Below are 25,327 nucleotides of genomic sequence, written 5' to 3'. Positions count from 1 at the left end.
GTAAGACTAGCATCTCAGCACAGTAGAACAGAAAATGGGAAAATAGAAATACAAAGTAACTCATAAATGTGCAATAACAACTATAATAAATTTATAGTACTAATATTAAACACTATGAAGTCAAATATATTCAAAATAAAATTAAAAGCAAAATGATTTTTATAAAGGAGCATTTAGTTTTACAATCATTTTTAAATGTAGTATCCCTTGAACCACAAAAGGACAAAGAAGTTTCTTGAATGTATTTGATAAACATGAAAGCAAAAATAAATTTAGGTTGTAAGTTCAGCTCAGTAAAAAAATATTAGGAGAAAAAAGCATAATTACAATTCTGTTGGCATGTACAGACATCATTATTGCCTACTTGATTTCAAAGTCCATTCAAAAGAGTAGATAAGCCAAAAAAGTCAGAGGACAGAGAAATATCTACAGTGAATACACTGACATTCAAATGGCAAATATGAACTCTGTTGAGGCCCAGCTATATAAACTCTAGCCACAAAGACAATTATTGTAAAGCTCAGACATTGAAAACATGTTAGAAGATTGGCCTTTATTTTGTACAAATCTGCATCACAACCTACACAATCAGCATATTTCTGTCTGAATTTACAGACAATATGTGAAAAGCCACATTTCTTTCCTTAAACAATATCCTTATCTGCTCTTAGGTAGATGCTTTTTATTTCTCCCAGTCTTGGGGCTTGTACACAGTGCCTGAGCACTGTCCCTGGCTTCTTTTTGCTAAAGGCTAGTACTTTACCACTTGAGCCACAACACCACTTCTGGCTTTTTCTATATATGTGGTGTTGAGGAATCCAACCTGGGATTTCCTTTATAAGAGGCAAGCATTCTACCACTAGGCCATATTCCCAGCCCTTTGCTCTTATATAAAAAAGAAAAAACAAATAGAATCTAAAAATATGAATCTCTTTCTTCATGTACTTATAAGTAGCAATCTATAATCTCCCATTTTCAGATGCCATTACCATACAACAATTTGCTAGCCCATCTTCAGTGACTCTAAATTTTCAAAGTTAAGTTATAAAGAAGAGCTATACTTTTGTGAATAAGCTTAGTTTGAGATAAAAAACAAATGACTTCATCAAACAGTATACTTTTGGGGCTGGGAATATGGCCTAGTGGCAAGAGTGCTTGCCTCGTATACATGAGGCCCTGGGTTCAATTCCCCTAGCACCACATATACAGAAAACAGCCAGAAGTGGTGCTGTGGCTCAAGTAGCAGAGTGCTAGCCTTGAGCAAAAAGAAGCCAGGGACAGTGCTCAGGCCCTGAGTCCAAGCCCCAGGGCTGGCAAAAAAAAAAAAAGTATACTTTTTACAAACAAATATGAATATAAAAACATCCTTATCAACATTTACTTTCATCAACTCAAAACAAAAGGTCAAGCTCAAGTCTCTTGCCTCTCATCAGAGTGTACAGAAATTTTTTTTTTATTTTTAACTTAATTTTATTGTCAAGGTGATGTACACAAGGTTTACAGTTACATAGGTAAGGTAGTGAGTACATTTCTTGTCAAATTTGTTACCTCCTCCTTTATTTTTCTCCAACTTTTCCTCCTCCTCAATCCCCACCCCGCCCAATACTTTACATTTCCAACATACTCTCTGGTGAGTATCACTGTTGCATTGGTTCCCCCTTTATCCTTTTTAAAAAAAAATTTTTTATTGTCAAACTGATGTACAGAGAGGTTACAGTTTCATACATTAGGCATTGGATACATTTCTTATACTGTTTGTTACCGCCTTCCTCATTCCCTCCTCTCCCTCCCCCTTTCCCTTCCTCCCTATGAGTTGTTCAGTTCATTTACACCAAACAGTTTTGCAAGTATTGATTTTGTAGTCGTTTGTCTTTTTTACCCTGTGTCTCTCGATTTTGGTATTCCCTTTCAGTTTCCTAGTTCTAATACCAGTATCCACTGTTTCCAATGTACTCAGATAAGATACAGAGATAGTGCAGGTACAATCACAGGAAGGGGATACATGAAGATAATCAACAATAGAAGCTACAGTTACACATAGCACGTTGAAAGTAGTTACAACAGTGATATAACAATCGTTTCCATAACATGGAGCTCATTTCACTTAGCAACATCTTATGTGTTCATAAGGGTATAGCTATTGGGCTCTTGTGATCCTCTGTTGTGACTTGCCTAAACCTGTGCTAATTATTCCCTATGAGACCCTAGAGTCCATGTTTCTTTGGGTGTGGCTCAGAGTGTACAGAAATATTCACACATAAAACAGCTCTATCATTAATATCAGATGGTTAGGTTTGTGGGCCTTTTCAATTGGTCTTCTGGTCTGTTATTGCTCCAGCATAAAACTTTTTTGATCAGTAGGTTCTGTATAATTTGAAGTCAGTGTTGTGATATCCCCATCATGGTTTTTGTTGTAGTGTTCATGATTACTTTGACTATTAGGGACTTTTGTGTTTCCATATGAATTTCAGGACTGCATTTTTATGTTAATCAACAAAATTCAATTTGTCTAAGAATCTGTTATTATTTTTATGACTTTCAATTAGGCTCTAAGCAACCAATGGATTCACTCTTGCAGTCTGTTTCTACTCTGAGATTTGGTTTAGCAGGAATATCCCAGCTCGTGTGTGTGTGTGTGTGTGTGTGTGTGTGTGTGTGTGAGAGAGAGAGAGAGAGAGAGAGAGAGAGAGAGAGAGAGAGAAACTCTGTCTTTAAATTCAAATGCCCTTACTCTGCATCTCCTCCTTCATCCTTCCTACTCTTAATAGCTAAGTTTTAACCCCATATGCAGGGCTCTTATCCTTCTACTCCTCTAGGACTGTACAACAACTGTAATCCCTTCAATGTATAACATGATTGGTTGCATAGATATTGTTAAGAATGGTATCTCATGGTTTGTAAAAATCTGGTTAAGTTTTGAACAGGCATAGTTCTTAGAAATGAAGTAGATCCCCATACCAGTAGTAGGAAATGGCATCATTCCAGCTAATACTTACACACACACACACACACACACACACACACACACACACACACACACACACATTTTATCTAAGAAGAAAAGAAAAGAGAGTGTCATATATTAGGCAGACTCCAGAATCCCTGTGTTCAACTGCAGTTGTGTTTTCTGAGCTATCTTTCTTTCTATAATATCAGTCCCTAAACTGCTTTGCCGTTTCTGTAAGATCAGTGAACTGAAGCTCTGTTTCTCTTCATTTCAAACAGTTATGGATATAATGGTATTTTGAAGATTCTCTCAGTTCACAACTGAAATTGGTATGCATGTCTTCAGAGTTTCTCTCTCTCTCTCTGTCTTAAACCACCACCCTTTGCCATGTTGTCTTTATGTGCGCTGTGTGCTGAAGCTCCCTTTCTCTCTTTTCCACTCTCCAAGTTCTCTCTGTTTTTATAAGTCCGTGTCTGTTCACTCATGGAACTTCAATGATTTCTTGCAATTACCCCCTTGAAACAATAGCTCTCTCCACCTGTTCCAGCTCTCCTTTCATGAGATGCGAGGCATGGGTGGGTGTCACTACTCTACTCTTTGGCTATCTTCTTGGCTCTTCCTTCCTTCCTTCCTTCCTTCCTTCCTTCCTTCCTTCCTTCCTTCCTTCCTTCCTTCCCTCTTTCCTTCCTCCCTCTTTCCTTCCTTCCTTCCTTCCTTTTTCTTTCTTTCTAAAGTGTTGCATTTTCATTACTTGTTTATCCTTGCTATTTTTTATGCTTTATGGATTCTAGGAGTCTTACAGAAATTGAATTCTCATAATACATTGCTGAAATCTGAAATTAACTTAAATTTACTTGCACATAATGACTTTTATTCCACTACTTTAAAATTTTTGAGTTTTTATAATACCCTTTACATTATTTTATATTGTACATTCCTTAAAACTGTAACTCTTAAATATTTTTACTTTTTAACCTTCATATCAAAAATAGAATTGGTTTATCCATGAATATTACTGCTGTGAGTTTGACTATGTGTTCTTACCAAAGTATTTTATAATTGTATAATAATTTTGCATTTATTATTAATAGATTTTTCCCTTTTACTTTAGTGTAGCATTCTAACAACCGTTTGTTCTAAAAGAAAGTGTTTGGGGGAGAATTCCTGAAGTCACTTATAGAGACAGCTTTCCTGGATATTGTGCTCTTGTTCAACAGAGACCTCTCCCTTTAGCACTTTGAATCTATTCCCTCACTAACTATTGTCTTGCAAGGTTTCTGCTGAGAAATCTGCTCAAATGCCTTTACATTCTACTTCCCTCTTTTACTCATGTTGCTTTCTTCTTGACAGCTTTGTTCTTAGTTCTTGACAGCTTCATTGCAGCATATTGGGTGGTTTTATTTATCAGATTATATCTGAATGGAGTTTGTGGACTTTCTGTACTTGGGTATTTATATTTTTCTTTAGATATGAAGGTTTTCTGGCATAACATCTAAGCAATTGTTTTACTTATTCATTTTTCCCTTCTTTAATTTATTGGAGTTGAACTTATGTACTTGTGTTGCTGCCCCATAAATCTGAAATGTTTTCTTTTCTCTCTTTCTTTCCTTTCTTCTTCCCTTGTCTATGTCGTGTTGGCAGAGACATGTTTGGAGGTCTGGCTTCAGGACCTCCCCCATACCATCAACAACAAAATCTGCAGATGCTCAAGTCCAGTTTGAAACATGATAGAGCAACTCTGTATGGTCTGGGCACATTCTCCCTTGCATTGTAATCATACCTAATATCATGTAAATTATACATACATCATTATTTAAGGAATAATTATGTGCATATATTCAGTACAGATTCAATTTTTCCTTGAGTATTCGTCTTCTAACACTGGACAAATTCATGCAAGTAGAAGCAACAGATTCACAGGGAACTTTAGGCTGTAGTTAATTGTTTATGTTTTTCTTTTCATTTTAATTGTAAAGGTGATATACAGAGGGGTTACCATTACATAAGGAAATGAGTGCGGTTCTTGACAAACCTTGTTACCCCCTCCCTCATTTTTCTCCTGCTATTTCCCCCACTCTCCCTGGCACACCGACTCCACTCCTCTAAGTTGAAAAATTCATTTCCACCATAGTGTTTTCCTTCTGCTTGATCAAGTCTCTGAATGATTCCAATAGTGTTTTTCTTTATTAATTGTATTTTTTCCAGCTCCAAGATTTCTTCTTAGAATTTTATTTCAATCACTGTCTTAACTTCCTCATTCTTGATACATAATCTCTCCTTCATTTCCTTGAGTTGCTTTCTGTGCAGTTTCATGAAATTCTCCAAACAGTTCTCCCTAAACAGTTATTTCCGAATTCTCTGGAAGCAGATATATGTCTGTCCCTTCTTAGCCAATGACTGGTACTCCATTTATCTCTATTTTCCTCATGGTGATCATTTGTCAACATCTGCCCATTGAAAGGAATAGCTACTTATTTCAGCTTTCATAGACTGGCTTGATCTAGGAATGCTCTACAAATATATGTGTCCTGAGAATATGGCCAGAGCAACCAACGTGGTAACTACTCTGGGACCACTAGAGTATTTCAAGGCTAGAAAGATTCTCTATGTACATAGTGGATTCTTCAGTCTACCTACACAGGTTGAGCAATGGCATATGCCTGATACTGGCTCCTGAAACTTTCCAGTTGGTGAGTTTTATCTGAATCTGAGATTGCTGTGGTATGTTGTCCATGGTGCTAGCTGCAGAATGGGTGCCCCTGCAAGAGCTGTGTGTTTCTATCTGGTGGTCCCAGAGCAGTACTAGCTTTTGTTGTTGTTTTGTAGGTTTTGTTTGTTTGTTTGGTTTGGCTTGTCTTTGTCATTTGGTTTGGTTTTGTGATATTGGGGTTTGAACTGAGAACTTGGCCTTGCAAGATAGGCCCTTAACACTTGATCCATGCCTTTTGCCAGTTTTCACTTCAGTTATTTTTCAAGTAAGGTCTAACATTTCTGCCCAGTGTTGGCTTCACACCACAGCCTTCTTACTTATGGCTTCCATGTAGCTGGCTGGCATCCCAGATATGTGTTCAGCCAGAACCCATCCAATCTCTGCCTCTCAAGACCTGAGAACACATACATGAGCCACTATACCCAGGCTACAGTTTTTGATTATTAGGTGTTAGGTGTCTGCCTAGTACAGGGTTTCACTGTGCTACACCTGGCAGTAGTGTCTAAGATAGTCTCACATTTAACTTGCCTCTTTCTTCGAAGTGGACAGCATTTCACTTTATGCTGTGCTGCCAAGGGTATGTAAGAGTAACTACCATCCTCAATGGATCTTTTCTTAATATTATGCTTTATTTGATAACTACTTTATAGTTTTAGCACTAGTGAATGTATTTTTGTATGTATTCAGTTGCTTATGAATTTATTTTTATAGGAAGGAGAATTATGGAGATATTCCCTTCTACCATCTTAATCTACTTTCTTCTTTTCACCCTATTTTACATATAAAAGTCCTCCCACTCTTTAAAGTTCATTATTCATCTTGGCTATTTTAATACACTCCCCGAACACACAAACACAAACACATATCTCTCCATTGTATACAATTTGAAAGAAAATGCTGAGGAAAGGTATGGATTTAATAACATGTATTTTAATTAAGTTGTATAAACTGTATATATATATATATATATATATATATATATATTTTTTTACCAATACTAGGGCTTAGACTCAAGGCCTGAGCATTGTCTCTGGCTTCTTTTTTCTTTAGGCTAGCACTCTATCTCTTGAGCCACAGTGCCACTTCCAGCTTTTTCTGTTTATATGGTGCTTAGGAAATGAACCCTGGGCTTCCTGCATGCTAGGCAAGCACTCTACTTCTAAGGCATATTCCCAGCCCAATATATTATTTTATATAATCCTTTCTCAAACCTAAATGACAAAAAATAAATTTCTGCATGAATATGTATGTTATGATTAGTTATAACCCAGGTCAAGTCTTATGTGAAATAAATGTGTTTTTCATCCAATTACTTTTCTTTCCCCTGCAAGTAAGAATTGAACTCTGAGCACTGTGCACAGTAGGTAAAAATTTGTATCATGGAGGTACAATAGCTACCTTCACCCAATTCTTTTTTTATACTTCAGATGGATATAGTCCAACCTCACAATTTCTTTATATTTGTTAGATCAACATATCACAAATACTACATAAAGGATAGATTTTTTAGCTTGAATTGGGGGAGGGGGTTTAAAATCTCATGGTACAGATAAGTATTTTAGAATATTAATTTCCCCCTTCTAATTCAAAGAAAGACAAATGAATATAATTCTACTACCTTCAAGAATTCAAAGGCTCTTTCCCCTTTGATGCTATGTCTTGGAAGAGAAGAGATCTTAGTAGGTATATATTGTAAATATATACCTTTTAAAGTAGCATAAAAGCCATGAAGGAAGTAAAGGAATTGTTAATAATTATATCCACACAATTGAGTTATTACTGCTCATTTGTTCTGTATCCTTCTACATGGAAAACACGGAATAGAATTTGTTGTCTTCCCTGTCTCCGTCAGAATGTTTTAGGACTAGAATAGTGTGTGATAGGTGAGGCTTTCTGCTAAAGAAACCAGAATAAGCTATCAATGTGTCTTCTAATGGTTTTATAAATGATTAAATAGTCTTTTTTGTTGTAGTTTTCCCAATCATCTTCAAAGATAAGTAAATGTTTAAGACAGGATAGAAAAAGAAAAAGACAAGCAAACATGATGGAAGGAAGGTGTTCAGCTGGGTTGGTTTACACATGTATGGAAATATTTCAAAGGACCACCACCCCCAAGTAGAACTCAGAGATGTTGATGTAAATAAAACTTGAATTGAGAAAGAAACACAGCCAAAGAAAATACAGTAGATATTTTATAACAGAACAGGAGCTAGACAAAAGTACTGGACCTTAAGGAGGAACATTTTTTAATGTTTGCCAACAGTCCTGAAGTGACTATGAAAACTGGAAATATTACAACCAGCAACTTTTAATGCATATTCTACTCTGTAACATTCCATATAATAATTTCTTTATTATCCTGTGCATCGCTTAATACTAGAACAGCATTCTGAGGTTGCCAGGTTTAAGTTGCAACTGAGCAGAAAAAAATAAACAATGCTAAAATCTACCTAGAATTCCAGGAAGAGCTATATGTTGAAAACAACAAAATTCTTTAAAAAGAAGAACTAAAGTATACTACAAATAGTTCGCATGATGAGTGACAAAATTATTGTCATTAAAGTCATTGTTAGGAAGTAAAAAATGGTTACAATAGCTATTTTTGCTGTACAAAGTATTCTAGGCAAAAAGAAAAATTAAGTAAGGTTTGATGAATGGCTCATAAACGGATCAACCTTCAGCTCTTATTCTGAGATTTCTTCAACATCTTTGGAGCTAATCCGATGTAATGACAGTCCAGAGATTTATCCACTTCAAATGAACATCCTCTAAACATGACAGTCTTTTTTCTTTGATGAGCAAGACAAGATTATTTCAAATGTCCACTCTTTCTGCTGAATTTGCTATGTAGAACCAATCCAAAGCTAAGCAGGAACCATTAATTCCTGGTCAAATCGTAGAAACTGCAATCATTTCAATTGTATAAATGATGATGTTATTGTTGTTTTAACCTGCCGGGTTTTGTTCAAAATACAATTCTTAATTCTTTTGAACTGTGGTGCAATTTAATGCCAAAAATATAGAGAGTGCCACCATTTCTTCAACTAAAAGATGTGTTTTGTAAAAATATAGCATAATAAACTTGCTTTTTGTAGATCAAATTATGGAAGGTCTTCATGTAGCTGATATATATATATATATATATATATATATATATATATATATATATGCTCATTTTCTACCTGTGAAGTAGAAGAAATTTTATTTTAGTACTTAGTAAAAAGCAGTAGAATAATAAAAATAAGTTATGTAAATCTAAAATACTTTCCATTTTGCAGTTTAGTATCTTATGTAAAGGTTTTTGCATGTCCCAGCTTTCCATATCAGCGTATCACCAGGTAAGGAAAGGTAACTAATTAGCTCTGCCATACATTTCCAAACCCCACTCTCCATTCAGAAGGTCATATATCACTATTTTCAAAAGGACTTCATGATCCATGAATTAAACATTTTCTTATACTATATCACACTTAAGTATTTATTTCCTCATATTTTCAATTTATTTTTTCCCTAGGAACATAATATTTAGAATATTAAAAACAGGTTTGTTTGAGGCAATCTCCATTTCCCATCACTCTTCTATTTCTAGTGTATCAACAAACTGTCAAGGAAAAAAAAATCAATGGGTAAGGCAAAAAAAAAAAGAGCTAAAGATGTAAACAAATCTAACATAACTTGGTGATTCCATTTATGGATATTCACAGATCATTAAGCAGTGACAAAAATTATCATATAAATGTAACAGTCACTGGATGCTTGTGGCTGACACCTGTAATCCTAGTTACCAAAAGGCTAAAATCTGAGGGCTGCAGTTGAAAACTAGCCCAAGCAGGACCGTCTGTAAGACTGTTATGTTGAATTAGCCACCAAAAAGCAGGAAGTGGAGCTGTGGCTCAAGGAGTAGAATGCTATCTTTCAGCAAGAAAGCTCAGGGACAGTACAATCCACCCCTCCCCCATGCCCATACAGTTAACGCATGGTAACAAAAGGCAAGTTTCTGGTTTTGAAAAATCATACTTTACTATTAGATTAGATGTTCAACCGATTATCTTTGCCATCTATTATATAAGTGGCATATGAATATTTTGGATTCTCCAAAACTTCTTATTGGATATAGTAAAGGTGAGAAAATGTTTATTATGAAATGAATATATTAAAATAGAATTTGGAATATATCCTATCCAATAGATTTTATGCAAACTTGTTCCATTTTCTTTTCTTTTTTCTTTTAGTAAATGAAGAGTTTTAGGACTAATCCAGAACAAAAAATTTGACTTGTTTTTTCAAGACAAAACTCCAACTCTCTCAAGAAAAGAAATTTGGGGATATGGGTGGAGTCGGGAAAGTTGAGGAAAACTGATGGTAGAGGTGGCATTGATCAAGATCCAGATGTATTTTACTTATAAACTAATTGGTAGTATTGAAATCTCTTTGTACATCTACTTCAAGATAATAAATTTGAAAAGGAAAAACAAGTTCTTAAATTCAATTCTAATTTTTGAATCATTAATTAGATTGATTTATACTTTGATAATACACAATTTGCACTGATTACAGTTTAGAATTTGCTGGACTGTAACCTAAGAATACAATAGATGCAGATGATGGCTGCTGGCTTTTAGAATCTCAGAGAATTTTAGTGGGGATTCGATGAAATGATTTGTGTAAAATCCTGAGCAATGTATATACTTGGTATATACTTACTTATTTTACTTTCTTTGTTCTGCATACACAGTACGAAATCATAAAAGCAACAAACATCACCACTCCAATACCCAACAAGACCATCTCAACCAGGCCAAGAAGTTTTATTTTTCCAGTTACTTGCTTTCTGAACATTTGTGCTTTCTCATCACCAATGGTGCCAGTCTGTAATCAAGATAGTAATTAATATTACTCATGTACAACTATGAAACAAAATACACAAATGCTCTATCTTTTTCTCTGAAAATTCCCGATTTAGATGTTATTTACATCTGAGGGGTGAGGCGGTAGGATTCCCTTTTCCTGTCAAATAAGACAATACATAAAATAATAACTCCTTTTCTTTAAATATGACACATAATCTCCAGTGTAGAAGACTCATTTGCGCCTCAAAATTGTGTCTGAAAAATTTGACTATTTTCTAAAAGTTATTACCCAGCAAAGAAAATTTACAAAGTCCCATAATTCCACTCCTGAAGGTTTATTCAACACATTTTTTAGCACTGACACACAACATTCTGTCATTTACACTATTTTCAGGCAGTCAGATATGTTGCCCACACCTAGTCTAATCTGCCCTTTACAAGCATAGTTGGCTTTTATAATATCTTAAATATATTTAATCCAGTATTTCTAAAGTATCAATATTTTAAATGAGTCTTGGTTTCCTAAGGGAATCATATAATGACCAAAAAATATGGAATAGGTACATTTTGAATATTTTTTTCAAAGTGGTTTGTCTTTCTAAAAGAAAAAACCCACAAAACTGTCATTTTATGCAATTTGTTTCTATTAAATAGACATAATTAACAATGTGTTAAACTGGATTATCCATATGAAAAATGAAAACATATAAAATCCCCAATACTTTGTTCATATATAATTTAGAAACATCCAAAGTTTATTTTGTTGATTTGTCTAAATGAATTAAAATACTAACCTCATTTAGCCAAAGTATAGGCACAATATAATTCTTCTTCAAGCCCTTTAATGCTCTGTAATATATATTGAAAATAAGTGTGAAAACATTTATTTAAATGTATATATAATAGACATTTTTGTGATTACAACTGTAAATGTTCAGAAATCAATTGCTCATGCTTATTTAAGCTTCTAGATTTTTGTTCTCTGCGACAAATTACTCAAATTTAATGCAGCAGTTTCTGAGATTATTCAGCCACATATTTAATACAAGAATCTAATTAAATTAACTTTTTTCTAGCATGTTTTTCCAACAAATTCTTTTTGGGAAAGCAAAATATGTTAATTAATTTCAATAAACACTAGATGTGATTTTAAACTGTATGTGATAATTATTCTGAGAGAAAAATCACTAAGTTAATTTTTATAAAATAATAATAAACTAGAGAGAAACTGACAAGTCTTTTATGAGCTTAGTTCTTACATTCTTACAAGCATATTAATGAAAATAATATTGTTTAAAGTAGCTCACTCCCAGTTTTTCCCCTCTAGAACCCCCATTCCCTAAGTTGTATAGTTTATTTCCAATATAGTGTCTAGTGAGTATCACTGCTGAATTGGTTCAACCTTTGTCCCACCATTTCTGTACTGACATTGTTTAAAAAGAAATGAACTCATTAACTGACTTATGTACCTAACACCTCTGTACATCACCTTTACAATCTATTTTTTAAATATAATAAAGGGACTCACTCAATTTTTTTGGCTGGTTTGACCAATATGTTCACCTGCAGTCGTTTTGCAAACTGTAGGGTGAATCCAGTTATCTGAAAGAAAAATAAACTGACATAATTACCAATTTCTTTTTCTGGTTGTGGCACTTAAACTGTGGGCCCAGGAGCTGTCCTTGAGCTCTTCAGTTCAACACTAGTACTCTACCACTTAAGTGCCACTTCTGGTTTTCTGCTGGTTAATTGGAGATAAGAGTCTCACAGTCTTTCCTGCTTGGGCTGGCTTTGAACTGTGATCTTCAGATCTCAGCCTTTTAAGTAGCTAGGATTACAGGGATGAACCATTGGTGCCCAGCTTAACTACCAACTTCTTTTAAAAGACATTTTTTAAAATGTAAAATTCACTTTTGCCGTGACAACAGGAAAGTTATTAAGAACTTAATCCAAAAAAGCGACTACTTAAGGCTTAAAAAAATTCCTTGGGCCAAGTAACTATTACCTAAATAAGTATATATAAATGAGATTCTATGTATATATGTTTATACACATAGATGTGTGTATATACATGCAATTGCTTTGCCTAACACAGCAGACCATCAAGCTTTATTTATTTCAATTTGTGATAATATGCATGAAATGAACAGCAGCAGTGACAAAATGTGAGCACTCATTTGATTCCTGAACTGTGTTATCAAATATACATTTATTTGGATTTCATGTGTTAGTGTAATTATACCACTACCTTCCTCTGTTATTTTTCCACAGAAACCTAACTACTAAGACTCTAGAATTTAATTTGTGTGTTTTTGGCGAAGAGAATCTAACCTAGAACCTTATTTTCCAGGCAAGCAAGCAACTGTGCAATTAAGCTCCTTCTCCAACTCATCTTTAACATTTGAAAAGTAGATTATTCAATTAATTGAAATGTTAAAACTACTGTATTTTATATTCCTTTTGAGACTTAATGTAGTAGATTTTACTTGAAACTTATATATTCTCATTTTTTTTAAATTCCTGCTAGTATATGGTGGTTACTCCTCATGGAAGCAATACCTACAGTTAAGTGTAATTTCAGTGTAAAATACTAAAAAGTAAGCTAATTATTCATTTTATTCATTTGTATTCCTGATTGACAGATCACTACAAATCTTATCAGATTCCATATGATAGAAAATCGAATTTTCCTGTCATTTGTATGCTACAAAAGGAAGAAAATGGTGCTACTTGCACTGACAAAGTTTCAGAGATTTATTAATAAAGTAATTCAAAATGTGACTGAAAGATTTTCCTGGGTTTTTAAAGGGCAGTTTTAACTGAGACAAATAAATAATCTATTTTCTCACAGGCTCAACATCCAAGTACGTCTTATGTTCCTCTTCATTTGGATGTAGGCCTTCAATGGGTTCTGAGACATCAGGACTGGCGTGTAGAAAATGAGGAAGTGAAATGTACACAGGTTTTCCTGAAAACAGAAAATCAGAGTCAATTGTAAACAATCATTAGTCTCATGGAGCATAATACTCAGAAATTACTTTCTTATAGGAAAAAAATTTAAGGTTAAGTGAAATAGTTGGCTTTGAACATTGACTAGATCTTAGAGTAGGACAGAATTTTATCAAGTTTCTGTTGTGTAGAGGAAAAATGTAAAATTCTCCATTTGCCTCCTGAGGAGTGAGTAGTTGTCTGTCCTCTCCTTTGATGCTAACTTTCAGTTTGCAAAGTTCAGCTGCTAAACAAATTTTCAACTATATGCCCAATACTATGGTCTAAGCATATATAGATACATATATTGCTCTGAGCATACTATATCTATGACTTGAAAATTCATTCATGAATTTTTTTCTTCCTTTCTTCATTCATACCAACAACAGTCTGAAGACTACAAACAAGATGGAGTCCAAATATTGTTTGCCTCTTCTTGTCTTAGATATATGCTAAAACATTTATTTTCATTTGCCATTTTCTAGGAGAGAAAAAGGTAGAAAAAGTCAAAGATAACTCAGGAATCTCAGAGAATAAGTATAAACAAACATAATGTTGGTATGATTTTTCTTCATAATGCAACATTGATTTCACAATAGAGACCTCAAAGGACAAAGAAAATCAACCCCAAGATTCCTACCATCAACCCTTCTTTACTTTTTCCTATAAAAGCCTTAATTTCATTTTCAGTAGAAAGCAATTCTGGGTAAGGATTACATTTTAGTAGAATACTACAATGGTGTCATGGATCATACTGAGAACACATATATACCTTCTTTGCATTTGCCAATGTCTAACACACCATATGAGGTACAATTTTTGGAGACAACTGTTTCCGTGCAGAAGCAATGATTGTCTGGGTTTTGAAATGGAGATGCAAAGGCCTTGGATGGAAGGACAAATCTATACACAGGGATTCCTTTCAGGTCAACCTCAGATCCAAATACAGCATAGATTGATCTACACAGGGATAAAAACAAGCTTAATTCCAAAAAAAAAAAAAAGAACCACACTCAGGAGATCCATTATCTCTTTCTAATTTTGCTTTAACTTAGAAATATCAGATACTCATGATAGAATTTTAGACTTGTTAATTCCTAGGAAAAAAGATATGAAGACATACTAGAACTCAATACCAGAGTATGAAATACATTTATATTTATTCTAAAAGACTATTCTATTACAAATTTTGCATGTAAATTACCATAGTGTATGTGTGTGTGTGTGTATGTGAGTGTGTGTGGTATGTGTGTGTGTATGTGTGAGACATTTAGTAAGAGGTAATTTCCCTTGTATATTAAAGAGTTTAAAGTGGTAAGTATTTGTTTGCACCCAATTCAAAGTCTCTATCTGTCAGCTTAATCTTGGAAAAATGAAATACTCAGTTGTTGGGTGTGAGCCTATGAAATATCATTTCTAAAGTATTTACAATGTTATAGGCACTAGGCTAGAGCTCAGTATCCTGCTAATTCTCAGAAAATCCTATGGGAACAAACATAGTTCTCAGTAAATTTATGGGTAAGGAAAAGATTTACAAATATCCAATGCTTGCCTACGATCTCAGAGTTTAGGGACAAAGCCCAATTCAACAAGTATGGTGTGATGAGAACACCAGGACTCGTGGTATATTTCTTGGGTCCCATCACTTTGAAAGATACTGTAGAAAACAATAATGGATATAATTATGGGTCATCTTTGCCTATCATTAGAAAAATGAGGTATCTTTTCTAGGCTACACTGGTGGAATTAAATATAGTAATAGTTTATTAAAATGCATGAAAAATGTTCTTAAAAGAGCAAAGGAAATGATTTGCATTACTAAAAGTTGAAGCATACCAATGCTACTTTGCATAGAGTTAATAAGCATATAAAGAAGTAGTTGTTAGTAATAGTATAGAAAATGTTTTGCACTATAAAATGTTAGCATATACAGAAGGCTACTTAGAAAATATGTATTAAGGACATATTTTTTCATTTATTCTTACAAAATAAAAAATATCCTTAGTATTTATTCTTTTTATTTAATAAGATATTTATAAAGCCATTAGCTCTTACATGTCACTTTATTGCTTGAGGAAGAGAAGGTCTGATTTACACATAGATCAGTATCTCTGTCTTACCTGCAAATGTCAGAAGAAAAGAATCGCAATACTCGAGACTTCTCAACAAAAGGTGGAAATGAGGCTGCATCTATTTAAAAATCAAGGCAGTGGTAATTGATTAGATATAATATGCCTTCTCTACCAGAAATCTAGAAATATGTTTAGAGAAATATAATACAAATCACTTACCTAATTATAAAGTATCTATTAATTTTATTTTATTCAACCTAATATAAGTACTATTTCAATGCAGACTCAATAAAAACAATGAATTTTACATTGTCTAAACCAGTCTGCATTCTCTATCTACAGCACAAATCAATCATCCCAGACACATTCAGAAAACCTGACAACTATATATGGCTATAAGGATACCAGGTTCAACAAGTAAACAGTTAAATCAGATTCTGTAAAAGCTGTGATTCTATATTTTTTAAATGACTTGCTCCATCAACAAAGGGAAATATCTCTTACCATAAGGTCTTTCAGAACATGGATTATATTGACTTTGGTCTTATTTGTGATTAATTCATTTGTACTCATTGCTGATTAGTATTTTCAGAACCATTTGTTAAATATCTTTTACTAAATAGAATTTTCTCCCAATGCTTTGGAAAAATATCCAATCAATTTCAAGAGGCATTTTTTTTGAGTTGATTGAATTTCTAATATAGATATGCTCCACTGCACACATTAAAATGAAGAAATTATTATAAACTCTTCCATTGGCTTCTCTAATGAATATAACCAAAATGAGCCTCCACTGGAAATATTTGTTTAAAATAGTAAGACACAGCCCTCAGTGATATAGGCCAGTGTCTTCTGACAAGCATACATTCATGGTAGTTATATCATAGTTACACTCATGATGTATGTGTATAACAAGATTAGAGGGACTTTGTATTCATTGTGTGAGCCTAGCAGTTAGATGACTGAATAGTAAAGTTTATCTGGGATCCACCATATTGGGCCAGTCTGGAAATTTCCTGCAATTGCCTTCCCAGACCCTTACCAACTAAAGAAAATACATTGTTAGTCATTAACATCTGAACTTTCATAGAATGAATGTCAGAATTATACCCAGAAGTTTATATGAGCAATAACAAAGAGAAATTATATTATCAAAGACACTTTTTTCTCAGAGAAATGATTCTACATTATGCCAATATTCCCTTTCAATATCTGTACCAATTATCTTTCTAGTACCATGACCAAGAATATTTCTTAGAGTTATATTCTGCCCTATTCAACCCACTTCTCATCTTTCTCTGTATTTCTAGGTTTATACCTTAGAAATTATTATTAAAAACTGCTTTGCCAAGTGGCAACTCCATTACAAAATCACTTAAAGACATTTTTAAAAATGCTTATAACGGGGCTGGGAATATGGCCTAGTGGCAAGAGTGCTTGCCTTGTATACATGAAGCCCTAGGTTCGATTCCCCAGCACCACATGTATAGAAAATGGCCAGAAGTGGCACTGTGGCTCAAGTGGCAGAGTGCTAACCTTGAGCAAAAAGAAGCCAGGGACAGTGCTCAGGCCCTGAGTCCAAGGCCCAGGACTGGCCAAAAAAAAAAAAAAAAAGATTATAACATAGTTGTGCAAAGAGTTTTTAATCCTATAACTCAAGCTACAAGTACAGGATATTTTGATTTACATCACACATTGTTCTCCCTCATGATTCAACTCACTCCCCCATTCCTACCCTTAAGTTATGTAGCTCAATTTTTCCATGTTATTAGTAACATACTCACCGTTTTAAATTCATGCCTGATGTTTACGCTTTTATATTATTTTTATTAATGAATCCTTCATCCTGTAGCTCCTCTGGCTAAACCTATCTACTGATTTCAAACAGATTGTATAGTTATTTTTCTCTTAAATACAATGAATTATTTAATACTTAGGAACAGCAGGTTATACTTCTACCTGCCGGTAAGGATTAAGGATGATGCTTATGTAACTACTAAAAGAAGTATGTTTGTTTTTTTGTTTTTTTGTTTTTGTTTTCTTGGCCAGTCCTGGGGCTTGGACTCAGGGCCTGAGCACTGTCCCTGGCTTCTTTTTGCTCAAGACTAGCACTCTGCCACTTGAGCCACAGGGCCACTTCTGGCCGTTTTCTGTATATGTGGTGCTGGGGAATTGAACCCAGGGCCTCATGTATACAAGGCAAGCACTCTTGCCACTAGGCCATATCCCCAGCCCCCTAAAAGAAGTATGAAGCACTTCAAAATTTATGTGTAGAAAAGCATCATTCCTATGGCTCAAAATCTTACAAAGCAAATCCACTCATTTTTTGCTCTATAAAAACAATACAGGATGATGGGCCTGGGAGAGAGTGAGGGCAAAGAAGACATTGTATGAAAGGAAATGTATTCATTACGGGACTTTTGTAATTGTAATCCCTTTTTATATAATCTTTATAATAACAATAAATCAAATAAAAAATGAAAAATACATACAAATGTTGCTCAATGTCCCAAAAAAGCAACTCAATGAAATAATAGGCAAGACTCAATTAAAAAAATGGAAAACTAAACACCCTATTTTTTCTTTTCATTTAGTTTTTCTCATTTTGATCATAACACTTTCCTGTGGGGTATTTTCCCTTTTTGTAAATATTATGTTTGTGCTTCCTAGTCCTTGAATGTTTACCTTTGATTTTTAATTACTTTATAATATTTGATTGCCATTGATTTAAAAAATCTTGGTTCTAGGGCTGGGGATATAGCCTAGTGGCAAGAGTGCCTGCCTCAGATACACGAGGCCCTAGGTTCGATTCCCCAGCACCACATATACAGAAAACGGCCAGAAGTGGCGCTGTGGCTCAAGTGGCAGAGTGCTAGCCTTGAGCGGGAAGAAGCCAGGGACAGTGCTCAGGCCCTGAGTCCAAGGCCCAGGACTGGCCAAAAAAAAAAAAAAAAAAAAAAAATCTTGGTTCTTTTGCTAATAAATATGTACTTTTCTTCAAGGACAACTATAAGCCAGATTTAGCCATACATTAAATCAGAACTTTCAGTTATTTTGTTCTCCAATGTAATGTTCTCTAATGCAGAATTCCCACACTCATAAATAGTATTCATGGTTCGTAGAAACTTAACAATGTAAGCTTATTATTTTTTTTCCTGCACTCTGTGATGGTAACTGCTTTATTTTAAAATATATGAATTTTTTAATTCTTTTTATTTTTGTCTTTAAGTACATATACAAAGAGTAGCAAGTTAGCAAAGCAATTTATGATACAATGAACCTGGATCAATGTCATTCCTTTCAACATTCTCACCCATCCATGACCTGCACAGAACTTTCCTTATTCTTCTTAATTTTGGACAATATATTTTGGACTCTAGGCTGCATTCTCTTGCTCTTCATTCATCATCCCCCTTCCCCTTGATCCCACCCCACCTCTCTTGAATACCCACTTCCTGGTGTTTTATTTTGCTAAAATTTGATTTTGCCTATCTATTTGACCTCTTCCTTGAATCTGCCATATTTTAGCACATACGTTTCTATACACTTGCATACCACCCAATGTATCTAGTTATAAGTTTGTAAGTTGCATCTAGCTTCCACATATGAGGGGAAACATGGATCCATTGTCTCTCTGGGCCTGACTTACTACAATTAACATAATATTTTTCCTAGTCTTTCCATTTATTTACAAATGATATAATGTCATTCTTTCTAATAGATGAGTAAAATTCTACTGAAATTCAACATAGGACTACCCCATATTTTGGCAATTCCACTCCTGGACATGTACTCAAAAAGATTACAAACCCGGATACAGGAAATTCACTAACTCAACCATGTTTATTGCAGCACTATTCACCATAATCAAGGCATAGAAACAACCTAGATGCTCCTCAACAGACATATGGATCAAGATAATATATTGTTCTATGTATGTGTGTACATATATGTCAATATACATATATAAATATATAAGCACATTCATACATATATGTGTATGTACAAAAACATGTATATATGTATGTATGCATATATACATACATATATGTATACATATGTGTACAATATGCATATGTGCATATGCATGTATATGTGTGTGGGGGTGTGTGAATTTTTTTCTTCCACTTTACTCAGTTTTTAATCTCACTGGGAAGTAAGTTTTCACTTATGCAGTGGTTTCTATTCAATTTTATCTTATAGTATGTAAGAAAGGAATGAACAGTCACTGTTTTAGTTAGTTTGCTTTTTATTTTCTCCACACTAAAGTTTTTAGTCAGAGCCTCATTTTTGCGAGGTAAATTTCCTACTTCTTTAGCCATGTCTCAGCCCTTTTTATCTTCCTTATTTTTTGGATAGAGTCTTGATTTTTTTTTCAGGAACTGACCTCAAATTTTGATCTGCCTAACACCTCCTCTAAATAGCTGCACTTATAAGTATAAGCCACTACATCTGGTTAACTTAAAAAAACAAAACACCTTTCTGTTAGTAGCATAGCAATCCATTAAGTAATGAAGTGAGGTTTATCCTCTATGGTTAACCTCAGAAATCCCATCACACAGTGAATGAATTATGTGTGAAGCTATAAAGACAGGAAAACACACCCACTGAGCCTTCAGAATGTTGTAGTAGTGTTGGGAGAAGGTAAATTATGATGGTGAGGATTACAAAAAATGTTCTTACCTGTGCCATTAATCATGTCACAATAACTTGGCCAATAGGTGAGATTCCTTAGGAATAAAAGACAGATGTATAAATATTCTCATTTCAAGAATACTTTACATTATTTTTTCTGTTTTGATTCAATATACTTCTTCTAACCAAATAAAGGTTACATGCGACAAATGCTAAGTTTAAGAAATGTTCTAATGTCCATTTGTTTGGAATATTAATCTTATGGCCATAAATTAAATATATGATGTCATTATATGGACAGATCAGTGAATAATATCTACCAAATGGTAAGGTAGCCTGAAAATACATAGCAAAGAGAGAATTTTCAGAGAACAAAATTATGAAACATTTATTTAAAGTATAGACCTCTACCTAGAGATTTTCTCTTCCAATGAGAGAAATTATTTAGAAGAATTTTAAGTGTTCACAGTGAATAGTAGACAATTATTAAGTGGGTTATTTGCGAGACAATATGAGCTAAAAATAGAGAGAAGAAAAGAATGAGAAGCGAATGTTTAGATCCCTACAATTCGAAACATGTAAAACACCTACTGTATCTGTTTTAACTTTTCCCTTGGGAAATTTTAAAATTAGATGGAGTTTATTAGCTTCTGCATTAATACCTGTGTAAGTTTAAAACTTTACATATATAAAAACTGATTAAAATATGGTAGCTGTAATAATTCACCTGCTTCCTCAACCATTTGCTAATGGAAAAGTTAGATTTTCCTACTCCTGACATAGTATGTAATGAAATATGAATACAATCTGTTGCTTACTTTTTAAAATAATAAGCTATTAATCATGCTCAGTCTTGTCAAGAAGAGTTAAATCATCTTTATTCTGATCTCAATGTATTGTGTAATTCTTGCTTTAATTAGAGTACTAAGTATTTCTCTACACCTCTCTACATAATACTGAAATAATTGAAATACTTATTGTTCAGATAGAACTTTTATGTGGATTTCATTCAAATACTTAGAAGTGTTGTTTTTTTCCTCCACTCAACTTCCCTATGAATAGGAACTCCTCATAAGCACTATACGAGTAAATGTTTAACTGCGGTTGCTGTTACTAGATAAAAACTCTCATGAAATCATTTAACCTCTTCCTGTTTTGTTGAATTTATTTTTACTTCTGGAGAAGGAAACACGGCTTTCTCCCTATTATATATGGTGGTTCATTCTTTTTTACAAATTAAGAAAATCTATACATCTTTCAGACAGGTCAGAAATGAAACTGCTATGTTCTTTGCCTTTTCCAGAACTGACATATTTTGCATTTAGTATGCCTAGAATTGTATTTGAATATACTAATTTCAATTTTGCATTTACAAAGATTACAAAGTTGAATCATCAATATGGAAACTATTTGAAGGCAGTTTACAGGGGCGACTAAGCCAATGCTTTTATTGATGAAGATAGAAATGGTCACTTGAATATATAAAAGATATTCAATATTAACAAAAGCAGTAAATAAATAAAATGTATTTCTACCTATTAGGTGAATTTATTTTTCATTTATTTAACTTGTGGTTTTCAACTGTATTGGTACACTATATTTCTGGATAAGCTGGAGATATGAAAATAGTATCTTTATATTTCTTTAAAACTGTAAGTGACCTCATGCATGAAGTCTAACCAAGCCTCAAGCAGCACTGAAATAATCAGTATGAACTTTGCACTGGTGCAAAAAGGCCACTGAAACACTAAGGAAAGGGGAGTCTGACATAAAAGTAATTCCCAGGGATGATATATAGACTGAAGTGTTGCAAAAGTTGGTACCAGTGCTAGTTAAAACATATCACTCCTGTTTCAAAGTAGCTTAGCATACAAAATACTCACAAAAATCACACTTGTCTAAGATACTTACTTTCTCCCTTTGTAAGTGTCTATTATAGCAACTTTGCTTATGTCATCCTTTCCATTGAAAACTTTATAAACTCCATCGACAGTATTGTTGTACTGAAAAAAATATGTACAAGAAAAAAATTTACTGAACATATTCTCTAAATTATGAATACAATCAATAACCTTTTACATATAACAATTGTTCAGAGTTCTTTTCTATAGTTCAAAATATAATATAATAAGGTTTTATAGATCTGGGACTTAAACTTATGAAAGGATAAGGTATAAAATCTGTCTTGATGCTGAGACAATGTAGGAAAGACATGACAGAAACTGACAGAACCAAACTCAGCATTCTGTATCATTAAGCCCTCACTGTTGCCATGCTGATCACCATTCACACTGAGGCAAGGACAGAATGAATGCAACCTATGAGAACTACAATGTGTTTCTAGGAGCACACCAAACATTATGATCTTTAATATTTTCTTACAATGACTAAGTATATAAAATGAAAGCCTGAATTAGCCAAGAAACAATTGTCGTGTATTTAAAATAATAATTGAATCTCTGATCCCTTAATGCTTTCTATATTAGCACATAATTGACAAGTTGCTTTCCAGTCCTAAACACAAGTGGAAGTAAAAACAAGATCAGGAAAATGTATATAAAATTCCACATTTAGTGTTCACTGAAATCATAAGGTGCCACTCCAGTAAATCCAGCTCATTAAAACACTAAGCTACAATCAAGTAGATCCTAAAGTACCTAACCTCTTATATCTCCATTGTCAAACATAATATATGTGGACCATTTACATTAAGCTACTCATTATACACCTCATTAAAATGAAGCTCAGTGACAAGTTCTTATTGGAATTCAATCTAAATTCATAGTGAAAAGTAAAACAAATTTATAAAGAACTAGAGAAAGAAGGATAGTAACATAAAAACATTTTAAACAAACAATACAACACTGAACTTGCTTTTGTGGGAAGAAAAAAAAATCACTAAAAATAGAATTCCAAGATTTATAGATTGGCAGGCTAATTTTGGGCAAATTGTATATTTAGATGAGGAAAATCATATTTTTATTTAAAATTTAGAAAATAATTTTGAAACAAAATTTCCTATTAGGAAAACTAACCTGGGACTGGGAATATGGCCTACTGGCAAGAGTGCTTGCCTCATATACATGAAGCCCTAGGTTTGATTCCTCAGCACCATATATATAGAAAAGGCCAGAAGTGGTACTGTGGCTCAAGGCTAGAATGCTAGCCTTGAGCAAAAAGAAGCCAGGGACAGTGCTCAGGCCCTGAGTTCAAATCCAGGACTGGCCAAAAAAAAGAAAGCCAAAGCCATAAAAAAATTGCGAAATTGAATCTTTAAAACATTTATACACATATACCCATATATACACACACATACCCATGTATATACATACACAAACATATATATTAACATGGTGTTTTAAAGACTATTTTATATACACATATATGTGCATATGTGTGTATGCGTATGTGTATGTGATTAAGCATTTAGATATATTGAAAAGTAATTAAAAAGGATAGCAATAATAATTCTCCTACATCCTCAGCAAAATTATATATATATATATATATATATATATATACATATATATGTATCCATAAGTATATATTCATTCCCAGGTCAGCAGTAGGCTAATACAGTAGATTCTAGACTTATATTAACCAAGGACATTGCACATACATGGTTAAGTGTTACAATATGGTTTCATATTTTGTACTTACTGGATAAAATACACCAACAGTGGTAGGAATAGGGTATGGGACCAAACTCAAGAATGGATCCTTATAGCCCCACAATAATTCCTTCAGTGTTCGGGTTTGGAACATAGAAGATTTTGATTTTTTAATGAGTGAATTGAGTACCACTTGAACAAATGCATTCGGATAGATATGAGGTGCAGCCTATAAAACAAATCACCATGAATACACAAGTACTTAATCTTATTGTAACAAATAAATGTACTAAATACAAGAATGGAATTTAATAAGAAATTTTGGTCCTTTGAAAACTGTTGCCAAACCCTCCCTTCATGAGCAGTAGAATCAGTCTCATCTCGAGATAATCACATTTGTCTGCTTATTTTGAGCCACAAGAAGACAACCCGAGTTAAGCTTCATTTTGAACAGTGTACTTTGATCCTATAATTCAGTTATTATGATTTTGTCATCTTTCTACAGGAGTAAATAACATAGGATCATATTTTTATAGAATTTCCAAAAGAAGGAAGATCCAATCATAATTCCGATGAAGTTAGCTATATGATAGGAGCATTTTAGAATGATGAATTGTCCACTTACTGCTACAGCTAGATTGAGAACTGTGAAAGTATCATTTTCAGTTCCAACTGAGAGGGAAGGCACAAAGATGGCGCCATTGGGCTGCACAAAAGAGACTGTGTGATCCTCGGGGTTCTGAGTTACATTCTCCTTGGCTAGATAACGAACTCTGAAAGAAAGGAAATAAAACCAGAAGAAATGTATATTTAAAAACTAGTGTGTCTTACATGAACTTTAGGTATAAATGTCATTAACCTATTGAAAAAATATACTATTTGACACCATAGAATACATCAGAAGTTATGCAAGAGGATTTAAAATGATGAACTAGGCAGTTCTAGTTTGTAGGAAATTTATTCAAAGGCACTTAAAACTTGCAACTGGGGCATTAGACCAGGAGGGGAACAATGTGTTACAATGTTTGTACACAGAATCCACCAGAAAATCACAGAGCCAATAGAAACCCAGGATTGACCCTAGATAGTGGGTGAGATGAGGGTCAGAATTATTTGGGTAGCAATTCCACACAAGCGGTCTAAAGGCCATAAAATAAGACAGGAAATTGCATGCACAAAATAAGAAGATAGAACATGATACATTTGCAGAAAGGCAAATACCCGTGTGTAGTTGGATTGAACAGTGAGAGCAACAAAGTCAGGGGAACTCACTGAACTTAACCAGATCTCAGGCAAAATAGGGCTACAGACTCCACCCCCTGATTATTTCTTCTAATGGTAAAAGGGAGACAGGGAGAGAGACAGGTAAGGGAATGCTGGGTACAGTTTTCTTTCCTAAGGAGAAATCTCCAAGTACAGTATTTTCCAGTACTGATTTTTCCATCTTTTTAGTACTTTCATGATGACTAAACATAACAGAATCTCAATTCCCTTTTTAAGGGTTATAGACTAAT

General features: G+C 33.8%; 1 protein-coding gene across 3 annotated transcripts in view; it reads right to left on the bottom strand.

The window, feature by feature from the left end:
- Positions 1–8,822: 8,822 nt before the first annotated feature.
- The window catches only part of Cd36 (CD36 molecule), a 74,781-nt gene continuing 58,276 nt past the window's right edge, over positions 8,823–25,327 (bottom strand). For all 3 annotated transcript variants that reach the window (XM_048339909.1, XM_048339908.1, XM_048339907.1), the window contains exons 5-15: positions 24,439–24,586; positions 23,863–24,042; positions 22,114–22,205; positions 20,251–20,297; positions 15,616–15,685; positions 14,268–14,455; positions 13,357–13,475; positions 12,036–12,109; positions 11,302–11,356; positions 10,362–10,526; positions 8,823–8,839 (exon numbers count right to left, since the gene is read on the bottom strand). In XM_048339909.1, coding sequence (XP_048195866.1) covers positions 10,362–10,526; positions 11,302–11,356; positions 12,036–12,109; positions 13,357–13,475; positions 14,268–14,455; positions 15,616–15,685; positions 20,251–20,297; positions 22,114–22,205; positions 23,863–24,042; positions 24,439–24,586 — 1,138 coding nt within the window. In that variant the 3' untranslated portion in view covers positions 8,823–8,839. The remainder of the gene's footprint in view (positions 8,840–10,361; positions 10,527–11,301; positions 11,357–12,035; positions 12,110–13,356; positions 13,476–14,267; positions 14,456–15,615; positions 15,686–20,250; positions 20,298–22,113; positions 22,206–23,862; positions 24,043–24,438; positions 24,587–25,327) is intronic.

The sequence above is a fragment of the Perognathus longimembris genome, chromosome 2 (assembly GCF_023159225.1).
Source record: "Perognathus longimembris pacificus isolate PPM17 chromosome 2, ASM2315922v1, whole genome shotgun sequence".
Taxonomy (NCBI): domain Eukaryota; kingdom Metazoa; phylum Chordata; class Mammalia; order Rodentia; family Heteromyidae; genus Perognathus; species Perognathus longimembris.
Note: the sequence above shows the minus strand (reverse complement) of the source record. Positions and strands in the feature narration are given on the sequence as shown.